The sequence below is a fragment of the Dreissena polymorpha genome, chromosome 11 (genome assembly GCF_020536995.1).
Source record: "Dreissena polymorpha isolate Duluth1 chromosome 11, UMN_Dpol_1.0, whole genome shotgun sequence".
Classification (NCBI taxonomy): Eukaryota; Metazoa; Mollusca; class Bivalvia; order Myida; family Dreissenidae; genus Dreissena; species Dreissena polymorpha.
The window spans coordinates 86,344,576-86,364,766 of record NC_068365.1 but is presented as its reverse complement, the minus strand read 5'-3'; the positions used below and the strand labels follow the sequence as shown (position 1 = coordinate 86,364,766).

Sequence of the window (20,191 nt, the reverse complement as noted above, 5' to 3'; positions counted from 1 at the left end):
GTATTTGCACGTAAGTCGCTAATATATTTAATGTAAAAATAACGTGTTGGTCTTGTCTTATTGCAATTGAACATATGTATTTTGCATTATAACCTTTTATAGAAGTCATAATACGTGTTGACTACAGTCGCTTCCATACAATTTAGCAATGAACATCATACACACGATCGATGTATAATATTTCACAAATGATGGGTGTATACAAATTTGGTCGATTTCCTAGATATACTATGCATATTAAAGCTATACAAAGTGGTTAAATATCGAAAGATGCATATTTATTTATGTATTTTGAATATATAGTAAAATAACGTAGGAAACATGTGATATGGTAAAACGTAGATTGCACATGCAGCTTTATAGTATCATAAATTAATGTAGGAAACAAATACACGTATATGTATAGTCATGTGTTATAATTATGGAGGATTCATATAATTGCTGTATAATTCCTGTATGTTAAAATATTGATGCATTTAATTGCTATGTGGTTAAATCATGCATGATAATCTATAAACCATATGAGTGGAATTTTTGATTAAATAATGTGTGATGTATATTTTTGATCCACGATAACAAAGAAGTGGCAAACCATAACAGACAGGTGGGTAACCATACCAGAAAGGTGGGTAACCATACAGGAAAGGTGGATAACCATACCAGAAAGGTGCGTTACAATACCAGACAGGTGGGTTACCCTATCAGACAGGTGGGTAACCATATCGGACAGGTGGGTAACCATACCAGACAGGTGGGTAGCCATACCGGACAGGTGGGTAACCATACCGGACAGGTGGGTTACCATATCGGACAGGTGGGTAACCATACCAGACAGGTGGGTTACCATACCGGACAGGTGGGTAACCATATCGGACAGGTGGGTAACCATACCAGACAGGTAGTAACCATACCGGACAGGTGGGTAACCATACCAGACAGGTGGGTAACCATACCAGACAGATGGGTTACCCTATCAGACAGGTGGGTAACCATATCGGACAGCTGGGTAACCGTACCAGACAGGTGGGTAACCATACCACAGACAGGTGGGTAACCATATCGGACAGGTGGGTAACCATACCAGACAGGTGGGTTACCATATTGGGCAGGTGGGTAACCATACCAGACAGGTGGGTTACCATATCGGACAGGTGGGTTACCATACCAGACAGGTGGGTAACCATACCGGACAGGTGGGTAACCATATCGGACAGGTGGGTAACCATACCAGACATGTGGGTAATCATACCAGGCAGGAGGATATCCATACCAGACAGGTGGGTAACCATACCGGACAGGTGGGTAACCATACCAGGCAGGAGGGTAATCATACCAGGCAGGAGGGTAATCATACCAGACAGGTGGGTAACCATACTCGACAGGTGGGTAACCATACCAGACAGGAGCGTAATCATACCAGGCAGGAGGGTAATCATACCAGACAGGTGGGTAACCATACAGGAAAGGTGGGTAACCATACTGGACAGGTGGGTAACCATACTGGACAGATGGGTTACCATACTGGACATGTGGGTAATCATACCGGACAGGTGGGTAACCATACTGGACAGGTTGGTAACCATACAGGAAAGGTGGGTTACAATACCAAACAGGTGGGTAATCATACCAGACAGGTGGGTAACCATACCAGAAAAGTGGGTTGCAAAACAGACAGATGGGTAACCTTACAGTGAAGGTGGGTTACAAACACAGACAGGTGGGTAACCATACCAGACAGTTATGCTATCTCTGGTGCAGTATCTATGGCTCATAGAACACATATTGTATATATTTCACAAGGACATGTCTACATAAATAGACCTTAACACTTAATTTGTTTTTAATTTTAGTTGCTCAGAACTGCACCCTACCTTCAGGTCTACTTGGCATATGGACCAGTTCGAACCTTGGTACAGTCACTGTGTCCAGCACGTCACCCAGTTTCACTTTTTCGAGGCTGTTTAAGGGACAAACTTCGACAAAGAACGAATTCGACTGCAGTTACAAAAGTGGCAGCAAATATGTTTTGATGTATGGAGATGCATTAACGTGTTGTTAGCATTCTGTTTATTGTGATATATAATGCACAACCAATTTGTAAATGGTTAAACTCGATACAGCTCGCCTGTTCGTTCGTTTGAATCTCATTCTCACTTATTTTGTACGGAGAAAAAAGTTCAGACCTCAAACCCTTTATAAATTTCTTATTTGTACACCCTTGTGACAATATTTCACGTTTTTTAGGTCATGACAAATCCAGTTTGGGAAACATTTTTTTCATTGGATACTGTGATCTTAATTATACATTTGAAAAGAATTAAAAACAAATAGACATAATCTTATAATAATACTTGATAAAAACACTAAAATTCCATTTTCACGTGAGTCATTTTCATGTTCACAGTATTGAATACCGATGCATGTAAATCGTATCATTATCATTGTTCCTGGAAAACGAGATTAAAAGCAAATGCGTAAAGTGTCTCCCCAGATTAACCTGTGCGCAGGCTCATCAGGGACGAAACTTTCCGCCTCACCTTGGTTTTGGCTTGAAGAGACATCCTTTTAACGAATAATACAATAACAGCGGAAAGTTTCGTGCTTTATTAGCCTATTCAGACCCCACATGCCACTCTGGGACGACACTTTACGCACATGCATGACGCCAGGTTTTCTCCGAGCGAGGCTCAATCGTTTTAACAAGGACCATCATGATATTGAGTTTTACAAAGAATCAAATTCTAAAGAGTAATGCTTGTAACTTTGATTATGTTTAGTTCGAAATATAAGGAAGTGACTTTCAACCACAACGATGACGTCTTCTTGTGGATATGTGTGGAATTCTTCAGAGCCAGCAACTACTCGTACTACTTCTACCTGTACTCAAGTAGGTTATCGGTGTGTGAAAAAGCACTTTAATCATTGTCTTTGTTTTCTTTGTTTTTGAAACACGTTTACAGCAAAGATCTAGACTATCTGTATTCTTCATTCCCTCCTCCTTCTTCTCCGCCTACTGCAAATGGTTCTGCTGCTACTATTAACCCATATATGCGTAGTGTCTAGAAAAAGGCCTTGGCAAACAGCGTAGACCCAGACGAGACGCCGCATTATGCGGCGTCTCATCAGTGTCTGCGCTGTTTGCTTAAATGAACGTCTGTGAAAAATATTAAATATAGAAATAAATATACTAGACACCCCTAATTTTATAAATAAATTGATCCAATTTAGAAGAATAGGAGAGTCCACTTGGCATAAATGGGTTAATAATGCCGTTTCTGCTAGTGCGTTTTCTTGCTACAGCAACTCCTCCTGGGGCCGTTTCTTAGAACTACGTACTTTCAAAAATCAAACATAAGTGCAAAACGTAAATTTTGTTGCGTTTTTATAAAAACGCCCCCCCCCCCCCCCGGTAATGCCAATACTGCGGCTGTGTATTCTCATTGCTGCTTTTGTAACCATTGCTGCTTACGGTGGTTTTCTTTGCTTGCATTATTATTTGAACCTCTTTCTGGAAAAACGCGGCTTAATGCATGTGCGTTAAGTGTCGCCCCACATGAGCCTGTGATGTCCGCACAGGCTAATCAGCGATGACGCTTTCCGCTTAAACGGAATTTTGCGTTTAAAGAAAGTATTTTCTAAACGAAAAAACAGGTCTAAGCGGTAAGTGCCGGCCCCTATTGGCACTGCATATGCATGAAGCCCCATTTATCAAGAGCGCGGTCCTTTTAAACGTTTATCCATAAAGTCGTCTTTCTGTATAGGTTAATTATCTTTGTCACGCTTTCTACGTGGTATGCAATAGGTGTAAAATCGTACGAATACAGTGATAACGACAATAAAACACGAGTCACTGAGTTAAATTGCTGAAGGCTCGTTTTCCGGTATACAAGTTTTTTTATTTGATATATGAGATGGTTTACGCTTCACAAAATCGTTTCGGACTGAGACCTTGTTTGAAGCTCAGTACAATCGATCTTGTTTTGCTCTTAATTGTAAATAAAAAGCGTTTGGTTATATTATAATATAAAATAAATGTGCAATTACAGCTCGATTGAATATACTTGGTATTCTAAAATACATGGTCATACAAATACCTATTGATTGTCTTTTTATTAATAAAGATAGCTTAAATAGCTATACATGTTCACATTAAGTAAACTGAAATACATATATCATAGAGGTATATCTTGCCAGATGCTTCCCGATAAAAGGAAAACTGTTGTAAAGTATGGCCTACTTATGAACGTGATAAACTCACTACGTTATACGCTCGTAAATAGATTTAAGATATAGTCACCTGTACCTTGCAATAAATATACAAATTTTATCTTCCTTATATGTGTACATCGGCATTGAAACATTTACACATACAATATTATTTAAATAATAATGCATAAATATGTGCTTGATAAAACATATATGCATTTATTATCAAAATAAAAGTATTCAAAATAAACGCATACTAGTATTTGATGAATGTGTTTCCATATCTATGTACATTTAAATAATCCCAGAAACGGAGCCGTTGTATGAAAATGTGCGTATATTCGGAGGCGCTCGGGACACGACGACAGCCAATCAGACTTGTGCACAAACCCAGATGGCGGCCCAAGAGTTCCACACGCTCGTACGGAAAGGTATTGTGTTAGAGAGGTGTCGTGAAATTATGTTAAATGTCAACAATATTGATAATACTATTAGTCAACAAGCTATTGCATTCATAATTCAACATCGAATATAATGTTGCAATCAACAAAGATTAAACAGATGGTATCTGGTCAAAGTTATCCATTTGTTGACAGAAAACAATTAGATAGTCTTTTATTTTCACATTCATTCCATATTTTTTGTCCAAACAATCTAGAGAAAATGCAAATCAAATTCAAAACTTACACACCTGTTTCACATGTATATGTACTAGTTATAATAAAACATTGAACATAGAATAGTCATAATAAGCAGTCTTGTCATCAGCTGTCATAGCACGGACAAGTGGTTGACACATTTATGCCCGACAAGTTTCAAAATCCAGCAAACGAGCACCTTAATGAGAAGTCCCCTGAAGGCAATAATATATATTCATGTCACATGGAAAAACAATTTGGTCTAGAAAAAGACGAGTAGGTCGTTTTTTTGTTAAATCAATTGAACCCTTGAGGCAGGTTGATATGTGGTCTGATGACAGTGGGAAAAAACACATATTTGGGTGGTCAACTACAATGGATGATTGACAGTAAAATACTCGACCATATATACTTTTGATTGATTGTGATAAATATATCGGAATGAGAGCATTTAATATAAAACGTGTGTTAAGTTATATAATGGGCTGTAAAACAATTACAACACAATGCAAGTAAATATGATGAAGACAATTTATATTACGCTTTTTTAAGGATTACAATTATTATTCTCAGTCCGTGTTCTCATTATTTCACCCACTAAAAATCAAAGCGACATTGAATATTATTTGAATATTCATAAATGCTTATTTCCCATTTTGCAAACAACGGACGATTTGTTGTTGCCTAGGTAACGAAACTGCTGCAATAAGTGCGGTCAACTGCCCCGACCCCCTGCTCGGCTCCTTCCAGTTCACATACACGAACAAGTCAGGAACGTATTGTGGTAACGTCAGTACCGCCACTATCAACGCGTGTGAAGCGGCGACGTTACGTACCCACGTCCTCGTAAACAATAGTGGCTGCTCGAACGTTCGTCCTTTTTATTCAGGTAATGCGCTGTATTTAATTGTTTTCTCGGAAAATAATTTATTATTTGTAAGTTCCGCATGCTGTATATCGATGGTAAAGCGCAGTGTTTTCAACGCATTTAAGTTTCGCTTACGCAGAAATAAGCTAACCCATTTTGAGTACATAACATATTATTAGGATTTTAATTGAAACATATAAATAAAATATTATACATGTTGTTACAAGAAGTCCCATATTTGTCAGCTTTCCAAGTAAGATTCACACCGAATTTGAGAACAAAGGTATAAACAAGAGCATTTGAACTAGTGAGAAAATGTACAATAGCCAACGAAATACATAATACATACATGTCATTAACGTAAAAAGGGCAAACAAATTACCGGTAACGGCTGGAAAATAAAGTTATAATTCTAAATTCTCCCCAAATTTCGTGAGTGAAATAGTAAATAAAGTAGGAGTGCTGGTACACACTCCGGGTCCCCACATAACGCAGTCTCAGGCGCGGAAGGACCTCATAAACTTCGACATACACACAAATTTGTAATAAGATTCCTGTGTCCCATACCGTTTTTACCATGGCAGACACTGGTCGGCTGGGGTGTGTGGTCAGTTTCACGGCTTCCAGAGTCTCCTACGCCTCGCTGTATAACCTTGACCCAAATCCGAGCACAACGTTTGTCTGTGTGGTGAGTACTGTTTTGCAGTGCACTTTGTGTAAACTATAGCGAAATGTTTTTATTTCAGTGCTTATTACGCAAACTTTTGTGAAACTAGATATGCATTGCATATTGCAAACACTTATGCGAAATATCAGACTTGTAGTGCATATTGCGTAAACTATTATGAACAGTATCCTTGCAGTGCATACTGCGCAGATTATTGCAAAACTTTATTTTGGCAGTGCAGTTGTGTAAACTATTGCAAAACTTTATCCCTGCAGTTCATATTGCGCAAACGATTGCGACATTCATCGATGCAAAGCATTATTCGCAAACTATTGAGAAACTTTATCGCTGCTGTGCACATTGTTAAAACTATAGGGAAAATTTAGCATTGGAGTGCATATAGCATAGACTATTTCGAAACTTTATCCCTGGAGTATATACTTTTACGAAACATACGCACTGCATTGCACACCGGTAATGCTAAAACTACACCTTTAGACAGTCAGTGCATTTTACGCAAATTATTGCGAAACTTTATCATTGTAGCTATGAATACGCAAACTTTTATGAAACTTTTGCAGTCTATATTACACAAACTGTTGCTAAACATAACCTTTGCATGCAATGCATAATGTGCAATCTACATATACAATGTGATGCAAAACTTGGACGTTGCAGTGTATGCATGTAATGCGCAAACTACATGCAATCCGAAAGTCTGGCCATGTAGTGAATATTTTGCAAAATATTGTGAAGCTTTATCTCTGCAGTTCGTATTGTGCAAACTGTTTTGAAAATTTAGCAAATTGCAGTGTACTATTCGCAAACTATATATGACGCAAAACTAAAGCTTGTCATTGTATATTGCTGAAACTTTTGCATTTTGTTTTGCACACAGTGTCTGTCATAAGCTTTTGTATGTAATTTTATGCAGGATGCTTATTCACGTTTCGTCTGTCGATTGCTTCAAGAACTTTTGTTATGTGTTCCTTAAGTGCACATTTGCGTGTAGTGATTTCGTTGTATTTGAGTAAGCAGTAAGTGTTAAGGCCACGAGTATAACTTATTTTAAATAGAAGCATTATACTACTACTTAATCATTATCAGGAGAGAAAATCCTGTGAACTTCGTATAATCTTATGTTAAGGCAAGTGACACATTTTCTATACAAAACGGGAAAAAACCTTGTTCACATTTTTTTTCTATTAAATTTCTAACGATGTAAAATTGACAGAATGTTTCTGACCGCAACGGACAACTATACATGTATACGTAAGAAAAAAAGCTAAATCTGGATTCAATACCTTAAAGCAAACCGTTACAAATATAGACTCATTAATTAAAAAATCAAATGCAAATATGTACTCATAATATTTAAAGGGGGCTTTTCACAGATTTTGGAACGTTTTGAAGTTTGTCATTAAATGCTTTATATTGATAAATGTTAACATTGGATATAAAATGCCCCAGTAAAAAAATCAAGAATAAAACTAAAAAAAAAGAAAAAAAGGTAACCCGCAGCAGGGCTCGAACAACTGACCCCTGGTGTCCTGCAGTAACAAGTTTCCCACTTAGACCACTCGACCATCCTTCCCGATACAATGACAGGTGTATTTTATACTTCATACCAATCCTCGGAGTTTCACAAAATATAACGACAACAACTGAACTATCCAAATTATTAATTCGTTTCGCGTTGCTTTATAATTTCTGGTTTTTAAATCGTCAAAAAATGCATATAATGGCTATTTTAGAGCATGGTAAATGTTCAGTATTACTGTTTCCTCACAAATATCATAGCTAAAACGAAAATTTGTGAATCTGACACAACTTTTTTCAATTTTGTCAATTTACCCAAGCGTGAAAAAAAACCTTTAATATTTAAACTATTCCAAAATGTAGACCCATGACTTTAAAACAAATATATAACTAGAAATGGCGCTGCAGAGGCCGACGCGTATCCCCACGCCGCATGTTTGACATAGGGGCGCCCCAGGGTTGGTATTGGGGCCATGCATAGTTGAGATTGACCTTATTGTCATAAGAGATGTTCAGTATAAATTTGAAGTAATTCAATGTAGAAATCAAGAAGTTAATGTAAAATAACCTAAAAAATGAGTGAAAAAATGTATACCCTAATTTCTCCTCCTCATCATGCTCTCCTAACAAATTTCCCACTTGAACATTTCGACAGATTTTCAGTAATGAGTCTAAAATTGTAATTGCACAAATTGAAAGTTTCAGCCCTTTTATAGATTCTTGAGGCTCTATTCCATGAGTTTCTCATGCTTTTTATGCTTGACTGCATTCTATCTCTCATATACAGGTGTCCCTTTGCGCCAATATTTTATAATCCCTTGTATAAACATTAGATGGATGAGCTAAACCATTTCTCAGATGAGTTAACACAAACAATTGAAAACTACATACATCTCTGCGCCACTACTGTGTAACTCTATGCGCCACTTTGATTTTTTTATATCATTTGGCAGGTTATTTACTTACCTCCCTTTAAAGCTTATAACTTCCCTTGGATTTGTTTTTTTGACCCTTGACCTTAAAAGATGACCTTGACCTTAACATTTAACCACTCAAAATGTGCAGCTCTATGAGATACACATGCATGCCAAATATCAAGTTGCTATCATCAATATTGCAAAAGTTATGGCCAATGCACCATACCAGGGGCATAAAAATAAGTGAAAATCTCTGACCCAGCCCCGCCCCAACCCCCATAACTTTTGACCGACCCAGGGGTCAGATCAAAATTCCGTCACTGTCACCATCGCACATATGCTCATAGCTATCGTGTATGTAAGTTTCAAGGTTCTAGTGCTAATAGTGTAGGAGGAGCAGGTGGCCAGGACGGACAGACGGACGGACGGACGCACATCACCACAATATCCCCACTTTTTCTCCGAAAAACGTGGGGATAGATACAGAGGCCCACTTGAGCTCGCATCTGTATTGTACCGCAGGCAGCCCAGGTGGTCGGTAACTCAACCCGCTTAAGCATGAGCCCCGGGGACTGCACGGCTATGCAGACGCCGACCGTCCGACCGTCCGACAGCGGGGCCACCATGGTGCTAGAGCAAAACGGAGGTATAACAAATGTTGCTGCCGTTATAAAATTGAGCCTCGGTCTGGTTAAACTGGGATTAATGCCTTTGCGTTTTAAGTGTCGTCCCAGATAAGCATTTGCAGTCCACACAGGCTAATCAGGGACGATACTTGACGCATTTATGGTATTTTCGTTTAAAAAAAAGTCTCTTCTTAGCTAAAAGCAAGTTAATGCGGAAAGTGTCGTTCCTGAAAAGACTGCGCGGTCTGCATGTGCTAATCTAGGACGACACTTTATGCACATGCATCAAGCCCAGTTTTCCCAGAACGAGGCTCAATTTATTCAGTTTGTACTTCATTGTGTTGTTGTTGTTTTGTTTTTGCTGATGACGATTATGATGTTGGGGTTAATCATGATGTTTTGTGCAGCTGTTCATTTTGCGTTTTTTAGAACATTTATTGTCATAATACGCACATGCCCGTTAATTAATTTTAAATGGCGATCAAACATATTGTTCCTATATATACTTGTGTACAAATTGTATATATTCAATACGACATAGTTGATTATAGCAAGAAATAAAGAGTTAGTATATTAGCGCGCATTAATAGGTAATACAACTAAATAGAGATGACCAGACCTATGACACCAAAATAATTGTAATAATCCTGATTGTGTTTTCTAACCAACGTTGTCCAAATAATTGTTAAAACAATGTAATTCGGTGTATGTCTTCCACTGGTTTTCGCTCTCGAGCACAGAATTACAGAAGCGGCGACGAGGGAATTAATTATAGTGTTCACGTATCGGTTGAGACCAGGCTATCTTTTGTAGCTATTTTAATTTGAAGAATACGATCAAAAAGATACGCGGAAAACGAGACATGGACGAAAGGGAAATATTTTATTTTAATGCACACAAATTAATGCGACCACATTTTCACAGAAAATCAGACGAAGTAGACTGAGCAATCATGCTAGGAAAAGCGATATCCGCAAAATCTGGTGCTACACACCCTATTGGAACTCGTTCGATCATATATGAACCATTGTTCGTAGAGATTGTTAATTCCGTCTTGGTATAGACAAGAAAATAAAATCGATTAAAGCATTGAATCCACCGATGTTCCTTGATGTCGCTCTGTCAACCTTTCTGAGTCATACTTCAATCAATATATATTATGGTCGCGTGTCATCGATTGAAGGAGTCGTTCCGTATGAAAGATTTTTGTCTTTGACTGTAACACTAACTAGCTGCAGATCAATAATAGATAGTCTTCATTAGTGTTACTGGAGTTCGATTTCAGCGGCCTGTTGAACACACGTATGCATAATAGAAGAATTGATGGGATAGATATATAGTCCTGTATACGTAATAGTTCAACAACATCGATCTGGTGCTCGTGAACTCAATTACCATAAATTATACTCTTGATTTATTTCCTCTACTTGCTTTTGGTTTTGTTCGTGCACATTTAACACGCCATAACAGTATGTTAGTGACGAACGCTTCAATCGATTGAAATAGCTTCCAGTACGGAAACAAAAATGTGAATCATAACGGTATTTTAATGTATTCTTTCATAAAGGTCAGCGCTGAGTTAATTTTGGCGTTTTTATTACTACCACTATTACTACTACCACCGATGCTGCTGTACTGCTTACCTATGTATTAAACCTTAATTATCCACGTTTTTGTTTTTCTTTTCAGCGCCATGTAAGTACTGGTTTTCATTTGCACGGTATGTACACTTTTTTCCAAAAATGAACTTTTTATGTACTTTTTCCTAAGAACGAAATAGTACGAAACAGTCTTTGTTTCTACAATATATTATGTGATATTTATTTACTTAGTTTTGTACAAATGAAATAAAACTAGTAAAATCAGAATGTTAAAAGGTTCCGCGAGTTGAAGTGGTGGTACTCATTTTACCTGACAAGGGAGACAACGCAAACTTATTAAGTTCTGTGGAAAACTGGGTTCAATGCATGTGCGAACAGTGTCGTCCCAAATAAGACAGTGCACTCCGCAGAGGCCATTCACGGGTGCGTACAGTGTCGTCCCAAATAAGACAGTGCACTCTGCAGAGGCCATTCACTGATGATACTTGTTGCTTTATGTAGGTTTTAATTTATAAGATACTTCATTTAAACGAAAACTTCCATAAAAACGGAAATTGTTATCCCTGATTAGCCTGTGCGGACTGCACTGGCTAATCTGGTACGACACTTTACGCACATGCATTGAGCTCATTTTTTTTTCGAGACTCAATTATCTACGATGTTGTGTCATTTCTAACAGAGAATTTTTTTTATTTAATATAAGAAGTTGACAGCATCTTTTAGTTAGTTTACTGTAAATGTACATTATATGGTGGGTGAGTTCTGCCATATCGTTCTGGCGAGTGTAGGATATAAGCCCCCAAGGACAACCCCCCGCCCCCATGAAAAAAATGAACATTTTGACAATGTACAATACTGAATCCAAATACAGAGATATACAAGTCTAATGGAAACAACATGATATTAGCACTGGGGGGCAAATGTCCACTTCCAAAATAAGCACTGGGGGCAAATGTCCAGATGCAAAATAAGCACTGGGGGGCTTATATCCTACCTGTCATTTCTACTGGCGGGCACTTGTCCAAATGTTCATTTTTTTATTGGGGGGGGGGGGTTGTCCTGGGGGTCTTATGTCTGGATCCCCGTTATGGCGTGTTCGCGGGTTAAACGGGCCACAATTCGACATGCCGGAACGACACGCATACCCGCCGGAACGACTAATTTAGGAACTTGTCGCCGTGGCGTGTAGGCGTGTTTCCGCCTGTCAAACCCGCCGACACACCTCGAGACAAATCAGAGGCGCCAACACGACAAGTGTGTACCCACCAGAACGACAAAGCCAATACAATTCTCGTTCGTTTGCGCATTTGTTTGCGTGTTCGCGCCTTTTAGATCTCTTTATGGGGTGTTGGCGGGTTAGACAGTCGACAACACGCCAAAATGACAGATATACCAGCGGTTACAACAATATTTTTGTCGTACTTTCGTGTTAGCATGATTGAAGGTCTGAAAGGCGAAACATTCCGATACGCTAGATTATTGTTGTTCTTCTGTGTCGTCGTGTTGGCTGGTTTGAAAAGCAACACCGACACGAAAGAACGACACAATTAATATTATTATTACCGTCCAAACGACATTTGTTTATTTGTGTGTCGGCGTGCTTCCGGATTTATCATGCATAACATACCGACACGCGGGAATGACGAAGGCGAAACGACAATTATTGCATTTGTTATTCTTTCTTGTCCGCGCGTTTCGCTTTTCAGCCCTGCTAATACGCGAGAACGGCAACACCCGACAAAAAGGGGCGAAAGAACGAGACATTGATTTGTCGTATTGTCGTCGGTTACAAACTTGTCGAGTAGCTCCTCTGAATTGTTGTTCTTGCTTATCTGCGGATTTCACATGCGAAAATACGACAACATGAAACAACGGCATACCTTCATTGATAGTTTCGGAGGATATGCTTGTCGTTCTGGTATGTTGTCGAGTTGTCGACCTTCACAACCGCAAACACTTCATAACGATATGGAAAAATCATCACCATTTCCAATTGCAAGCACATGCTTGAGCAATTGAAAATTATTATTTTTAAACGTTTCTTAGTGGTGGTTTGTGAAAATTTAAATTTGGATTAACCTAACTTTATTCCAGATTGCTTTGCCCCTAATGGAGGCGTATCACATAGTTTTTCCGGCCATGAGGCTTTATTATTGCAAACTGGAATAAAGTGACTTACCGGTACTTTTTATTCTAAGAATACGAAATCTTCTTTTCTTCTTTTTTATGTTTAAGACTACTTAATTTCGTGATATACTTGTTATATCACATATTACGGAAACGCGTGATCAAATTTTAATGTCGTAGAAGACAGAATCACGTGGCTTGTATTTATGTCGCAGTCTCAAATATCGATCACATGTTTTTTCATCGCAGACTTTGAATTAGCCTTACCTGCTAACTATATAGGCCACTACGATTTTACGTGACCTACCGGTGCCATTCATGTCATGCAGACTACAGACTCCGTTGACCTACATTATACTGTTGAAGACTATGAATTCGCGTGACCTACTTATTATGCCAGGCAATGCAATGTACCGTGACCTACATATTTCTATTGCATACTATGAATTCGCTTGACCTACTTATTATGCCAGAATGCAATGTACCGTGACCTACATATTTCTATTGCATACTATGAATTCGCGTGACCTACATATTGCTATTGCAGACTATGAATTCGCGTCAACTACTTATTATGCCGGATACCACAATTAAGCGTGACCTACATATTGCTATTGCAGACTATGAATTCGCGTCAACTACTTATTATGCCGGATACCACAATTAAGCGTGACCTTCATATTTCTATTGCATGCTATGAATTCGCGTGACCTACATATTGCTATTGCAGACTATGAATTCGCGTCAACTACTTATTATGCCGGATACCACAATTAAGCGTGACCTAAATATTGCTATTGCAGACTATGAATTCGCGTCAACTACTTATTATGCCGGATACCACAATTAAGCGTGACCTACATATTGCTATTGCAGACTATGAATTCGCGTCAACTACTTATTATGCCGGATACCACAATTAAGCGTGACCTACATATTTCTATTGCATACTATGAATTCGCGTGACCTACATATTGCTATTGCAGACTATGAATTCGCGTCAACTACTTATTATGCCGGATACCACAATTAAGCGTGACCTAAATATTGCTATTGCAGACTATGAATTCGCGTCAACTACTTATTATGCCGGATACCACAATTAAGCGTGACCTACATATTGCTATTGCAGACTATGAATTCGCGTCAACTACTTATTATGCCGGATACCACAATTAAGCGTGACCTACATATTTCTATTGCATACTATGAATTCGCGTGACCTACATATTGCTATTGCAGACTATGAATTCGCGTCAACTACTTATTATGCCGGATACCACAATAAAGCGTGACCTACATATTTCTATTGCATACTATGAATTCGCGTGACCTACATATTGGTATTGCAGACTATGAATTCGCGTCAACTACTTATTATGCCGGATACCACAATAAAGCGTGACCTACATATTGCTATTGCAGACTATGAATTCGCGTCAACTACTTATTATGCCGGATACCACAATTTAGCGTGACCTACATATTGCTATTGCAGACTATGAACTTGCTTCCGCCAACGGCCATACTGTTCAAACATAACACGGTTTCTTGTTTATTCCTTATGCACAGGTTCTATTACTACAACTACTACGACGACGACCACTACCACCACGACCACTCCAACAACAACAACAACAACAAGAACAACAACTCCTACTACAACTACAACAACTTCGACAACTTCGCCCTCTTCCACAATATCAACCACCACAACCACTACTGTTGCATCTTTTACCACCAGTTCCATGTCGTGGTTGTATGCTTTTATTCCGGGAGCCGGAGCAGTGGTTTTAGTCTCGGTGGTTGCGGCCTGCGCTCACGTGCTAATGCGTGCGCGAGAGAAACGAATCGCACAAGTGAAAAGTGCGCTGTCGATGGGTGGGTAGATATTTTATAATCTAAGTGACACACACACATAATTATTTATTATTATTATTATTATTATTATTATTATTATTATTATTATTATTATTATTATTATTATTCAGTTATACATCCTCTCGGCGAAATCTCACAATCTCTCGAATGCCCCGCGAGCATGGAACGAGACTACAAGTACACAAACTCGGAACTGCGGCGAATGAAGAAAATTTTAGACCAAGGTTTGTTGTTGCTGCAGACAATAAATATAATTTCGGCGGGTCATCTTTGACCTTTATTATCTTCCAATTACATTCCGTCAGAAGAAACATGTGACAAAATAGCATTTTTTTTTTAATTTCATCGGCTTATATAAACAGCAACATCTGCTAATGCAAATGTGATTGAGCCTTTTACCTTTGAAGCAAATAAATTGCTGGCACGAAATTACAAACATGTGACATACATTTACAAAGAACAATTAATTTGAAATTCAAATCGATTTTGTTTTCTGCAAACTACGGTGGTAGAGAGGTGACATTCACTCCTCTTTTTTTAAATTGCACTCCTCTTTTTTCTATCTCGTGGCCACGACTTAATAACTCGTTGCCACGAGTAAGCTATGTCGTGGCCACGAGATAGAAAAAAAGAGGAGTGCAAAACTAAATAAAAGAGGAGTGCAGTTATAAAAGGGCGGTGCAGTAAATAAAGGAAGGGTGCATTAAACAAAAGAGAAGAGAATTTCGAGATCTCGAGATCTCGACTAAGCTAACTCGTGGCCGTGGGTTAGTCAGCCAATCAAATACTATCTTGTTCCCTCAAATTAATCAGCCAATAAAAACATCCTAAAGGCAAGGCTCTGATATAACATAACATACTACTATTACTACTACTACTACAAGTAGTAGTAGTAGTAGTAGCAGTAGTAGTAGTAGTCGTCGTAGTAGTCGTAGTAGTAGTCGTTGTCGTCGTCCGTCGGTCGTCGTCCGGTCGTCAGTCGGTCGTCGGTCGGTCGTCCGTCGTCGTCCATCGTCCGTCCTCCGGTCGTGGTCCGTCGGTCGTCCGTCCGTCGGTCGTCCGTCCTCCGGTCGTGGTCCGTCGGTCGTCCATCCGGCGTCGTCCGTCGGTCGTCAGTCGGTCGTCTCTCGTCCAAACATCGGTCGTCCGTTGGTCGTCCATCAGTCGTCCCTCGGTCGTCCGTCGGTCGGTCGTCCGTTGGTCGTCCGTCATCGTCGTCGTCGAAGTGGTAGTCGTAGTAGTTTTAGTAGTAATAGTAAAAGTAGTTTTAGTAGTAGTAGTAGTAGTAGTAGTAGTAGTAGTAGTAGTAGTAGTAGTAGTAGTAGTAGTAGTAGTGGTAGTAGTAGTAGTAGAAATAGTAGTAGTAGTAGAAGTAGTAGTAGTAGTAGTAGTAGTAGTAGTAGTAGTAGTAGTAGTAGTAGTAGTAGCAGTAGTAGTAGTAGCAGCAGCAACAATAATAGCAGCAATAGTAGTAGTAGTAATAGTAGTACTAATAGTAGTATGTTATATTATATCAGAGCCTTGTCTTTAGGACGTTTTCATTGGCTGATTAATTTGAGGGAACAAGATAGTATTTGATTGGCTGACTAACTCGTGGCCACGAGTTAGCTAAGTCGGGATCTGGAGATCTCGAAATTCTCTCCTCTTTTGTTTAATGCACCCTTCCTTTTTAACTGCAACGCTCTTTTTTTAATTGCACTCCTCTTTTATTAAGTTTTGCACTCCTCTTTTTTTCTATCTCGTGGCCACGATATAGCTTACTCGTGGCCACGAGTTACTAAGTCGTGGCTACGAGATAGAAAAAAAGAGGAGTGCAATTTAAAAAAAAGAGGAGTGAATGTCACCTCTATGCCACCATAGTAAACAGTTATGTCAACGAAAACTTGAAAAGAACACAGGTAATTCCATCTCGCATCATTTCAGCGTCAGTGCTCTGCCTTTTAAGGAAATAGTCGAAGCCAGAAAGATGTATCGATACTGATAACTTAGTATAGCTCTCAAAATATTCAAGCTACCGGGTATTCCATTTCAGATGGGCGGCTGTCAATGATCGGAGAACGCTCACTTAAACTTGTTTTCTACACTAGACGTCAAAGTGCCGTTTCCGGACGTGACGTCATATGTACGTTTCTCTTTAGTATATACCGGTACCCTCTTTACTTAAGTTTGTGTTTGTGTTAAATGGGAAAAAAAACGCAAATACGTATGCAATGCTGTCTATACCGGGTATATGAAATAAAATTGTTCTGTCATTAATGAATGAAGCGGTAAAATCATCCACATCTTTTAACAAATCGTATTACATTTTCCCCTTAAATTCGTTATATTTCACAAGAGACGTCGTAAAAAATCCGCATTATCTGGCTTTTGCGCATTGTTTTACGATGTTTGTCCAGTCAAGTTTCACTCATTAACTATATTCCATATGAACGAGCAGAGAATGCAATATTTCCAACTGTAATCATCAAGTTTTTAATTCCATTTGAACAATTTAATTGCGTTAATTTTATCGTTCCAACAATGGCGAATTCGTTATTATTTTAGGTGAATTAGACCAAACCACGGCAACCAAACAACCTCCGCCCACCGTCTTTGGGCGTACCGGCACCAAACGCACACTTGCACACTTGAAGGCCTTTAATATACACACCATCAAGAGATCCACCGAGTCTGGAACTACAACTATACATAACAATGTCAAAGCCGCGTCTTCAATTAAGCTGCCGGGTACCAGTGAGCTGAAACACTTTCAAGGACACAATCTTATAAAAACAAATGCGAATGCGAGTGAACACGGGCATTGGCCATTAAAGGATGGTAAAAATGCTCCAAGTATTTCCGATGTACCTGAGGTAGTTTTAAAGGCGGAAAAAGTGCAGTCATATTCGGGTCAAGGTTTAAAAAGGTCAAGGTCAAATCTCGATCGCACTCGTGTGGAAAACATGAGCTTGATCTCTCGCGTGCAGTCGAATCTGACGTCGAAACTGACGAAATGGATGTCGAAGAGCGAATCGTCCCGAAACGCAGTGGTGCCTGGATTGCAGCAAAGCATTGACGAATTGGTGACGTCTGTAAAGTCAGAGGAATCGGAACGACCGGGCGGATTTCTTAGAAGTAACGCTGTAAACCTGTCCTCCAAAAATATTGGAAAAGGTAAAGCGTTTCAATACTTGACTTTAAGAAATATATCAATGTTCACACAACATAAATGTTAATCCCAGTCAGAAGAAAAAATAAGTGAGCAAATTAAATGTATGATAAAAGCTGGCTTTTAACAAGTGGCGACGTCATTTTATAAGTAAGTATTACATATGTATTTGCACATTTTTATAAAAACAATTATTTTCAAAAATTACAGATAAAGCACCAAAAGCTTCAAACAACGCTTGTCTACCCGAGGAGATTTCAAAGAGCTCGAAACCAGCCGACACAATAAGGACGACAGAGCCCGTCTCACTGGCGCTCTTACCGGAGGAGGTCCCGACGGCGCCCTCACCGCTCCGACCCTACCCCAGTCCGGATGTTCCAACCGCTCCCTTGGTCGACGCGTTTCTTGCAGGGGGAAGTCAGCAGGGGCTTCCGATGGATCAGAGCAGAGCGGAAACTGGAACGACGAGACCGAAATTCAGTAGAAGTCTGAGTCAGACCACGAGTAACTTGAGGGTCCCCGGATTCACGAGAAATTCGTGGCGATAAAATGAACAGTGGGGTGATGACTTCTCTTATCGTCATATTTATTACAAACAGTAGGCTCAATATCGTTGTCGTTTTTACGATCTTACATAATTATTGTTAACGCCACCATCGTCGTTACAATTATCGTGTGTTCTACCCATTAATGCTTTTCAATAAAATATTCATCTATTTTAACGTGGCTGTCGTCGTCATAATCATTGTATTCGTAGCACATGTACTATTGATCATCTTTGAACACTTTACAAATTGACTAGACACGGATATTTTTAAAAATATCAACTTAATTATGTATTATGTATCTAGATGATCAAAATACATACTAAAACTTTAATGGACTTCAGGTCACATAACCATATAATACCATATAATACTACTATCATTTTAGCAACGTTTAATGACACAGTTATTTGCAAGTGATTTTTGACATGTGTGTGTGTGTGTGTGTGTGTGTGTGTGTATGTGTGTAAAAAGTCTGCTATTTAGGTGTAAAAGACAAACATTTATCCAAAAGTGCTGCCTATTTCGTGTTTTTGTTTTAGACTATCAAACAACTTCTGGTAGATTTTGTTATGGTGGTCTTCCCATAACGTTATTTCGCATAATGACACAACAGATATAAATCGACATTTTAAGTTATGGTAGCCAGAAATAACATTGACAGTTACAATGTTTATACACTGATGTCGAATAAGACGATCTTTCACTGGCAACGACCAAGGCAATTATCCTACACTGATATCGACTGTTACAATGCTTTAACACCGATATCGACTGTTACAATGCTTTAACACTGATATCGAATGTTACAACATTTAAACACTGATATCGACTGTTAAATGCTTTTACACTGGTATCGACAGATACAATGTTTTAACACTGTTATCGAATGTCACAATGCTTTAAAACTGATATCGACTGTTAAGTGCTTTTTAACTTATATCGACAGTTACAATGCTTAAACACTGATATCGACCATTTAATGCTTTTACATTGATATCGACAGATACAATGTTTTAACACTGTTATCGAATGTTATAATGCTTTAACACTGATATCGGCTGTTAAATGCTTTTACACTGACATCGATTGTTACAAGCGTGTACACTGATATCGACTGTTACAATTCTTTAACACTGATATTGATTGTTACAATTCTTTAACACTGATATCGACTGTTATAATTCTGTAACACTGATATCGACTGTTTACAATGCTTTAACGTTGATATCGACTGCAACAATACTTAAACACTGATAAAGAATGTCATAATAATCCTACACTTATATAGACTGTCATAATAATCAAACACCAATATAGACTGTCATAATAATCCTACACTGATATAGACTGTCGTAATAATCCTACACTGATATAGACTGTCATAATAATCCTACACTGATATAGGAGGTCATAATAATCCTACAC

General features: G+C 38.7%; 1 protein-coding gene across 1 annotated transcript; it reads left to right on the top strand.

Moving 5' to 3' along the window:
• Positions 1–1,828: 1,828 nt before the first annotated feature.
• Positions 1,829–18,957, top strand: LOC127850881 (uncharacterized). The gene is made up of 12 exons (XM_052384273.1): positions 1,829–2,031; positions 2,778–2,887; positions 4,515–4,637; positions 5,533–5,733; positions 6,297–6,400; positions 9,358–9,481; positions 11,151–11,181; positions 14,762–15,070; positions 15,181–15,294; positions 17,103–17,192; positions 17,615–18,223; positions 18,429–18,957. Exons 3-10 carry the CDS (start codon positions 4,601–4,603, stop codon positions 17,137–17,139), a joined length of 957 nt encoding a protein of 318 aa, XP_052240233.1. The 5' UTR covers positions 1,829–2,031; positions 2,778–2,887; positions 4,515–4,600; the 3' UTR covers positions 17,140–17,192; positions 17,615–18,223; positions 18,429–18,957.
• Positions 18,958–20,191: the final 1,234 nt, after the last annotated feature.

Bases quoted from the DNA above. Each gene is read 5' to 3' on its own strand.
- LOC127850881 (XM_052384273.1), top strand. From the start codon at position 4,601: ATGGCGGCCCAAGAGTTCCACACGCTCGTACGGAAAG. The intron at 4,638-5,532 runs GTATTGTGTTAG...GTTGTTGCCTAG, and splicing joins CCACACGCTCGTACGGAAAG to GTAACGAAACTGCTGCAATA. The intron at 15,295-17,102 runs GTTTGTTGTTGC...ATTCCATTTCAG, and splicing joins GAAGAAAATTTTAGACCAAG to ATGGGCGGCTGTCAATGATC.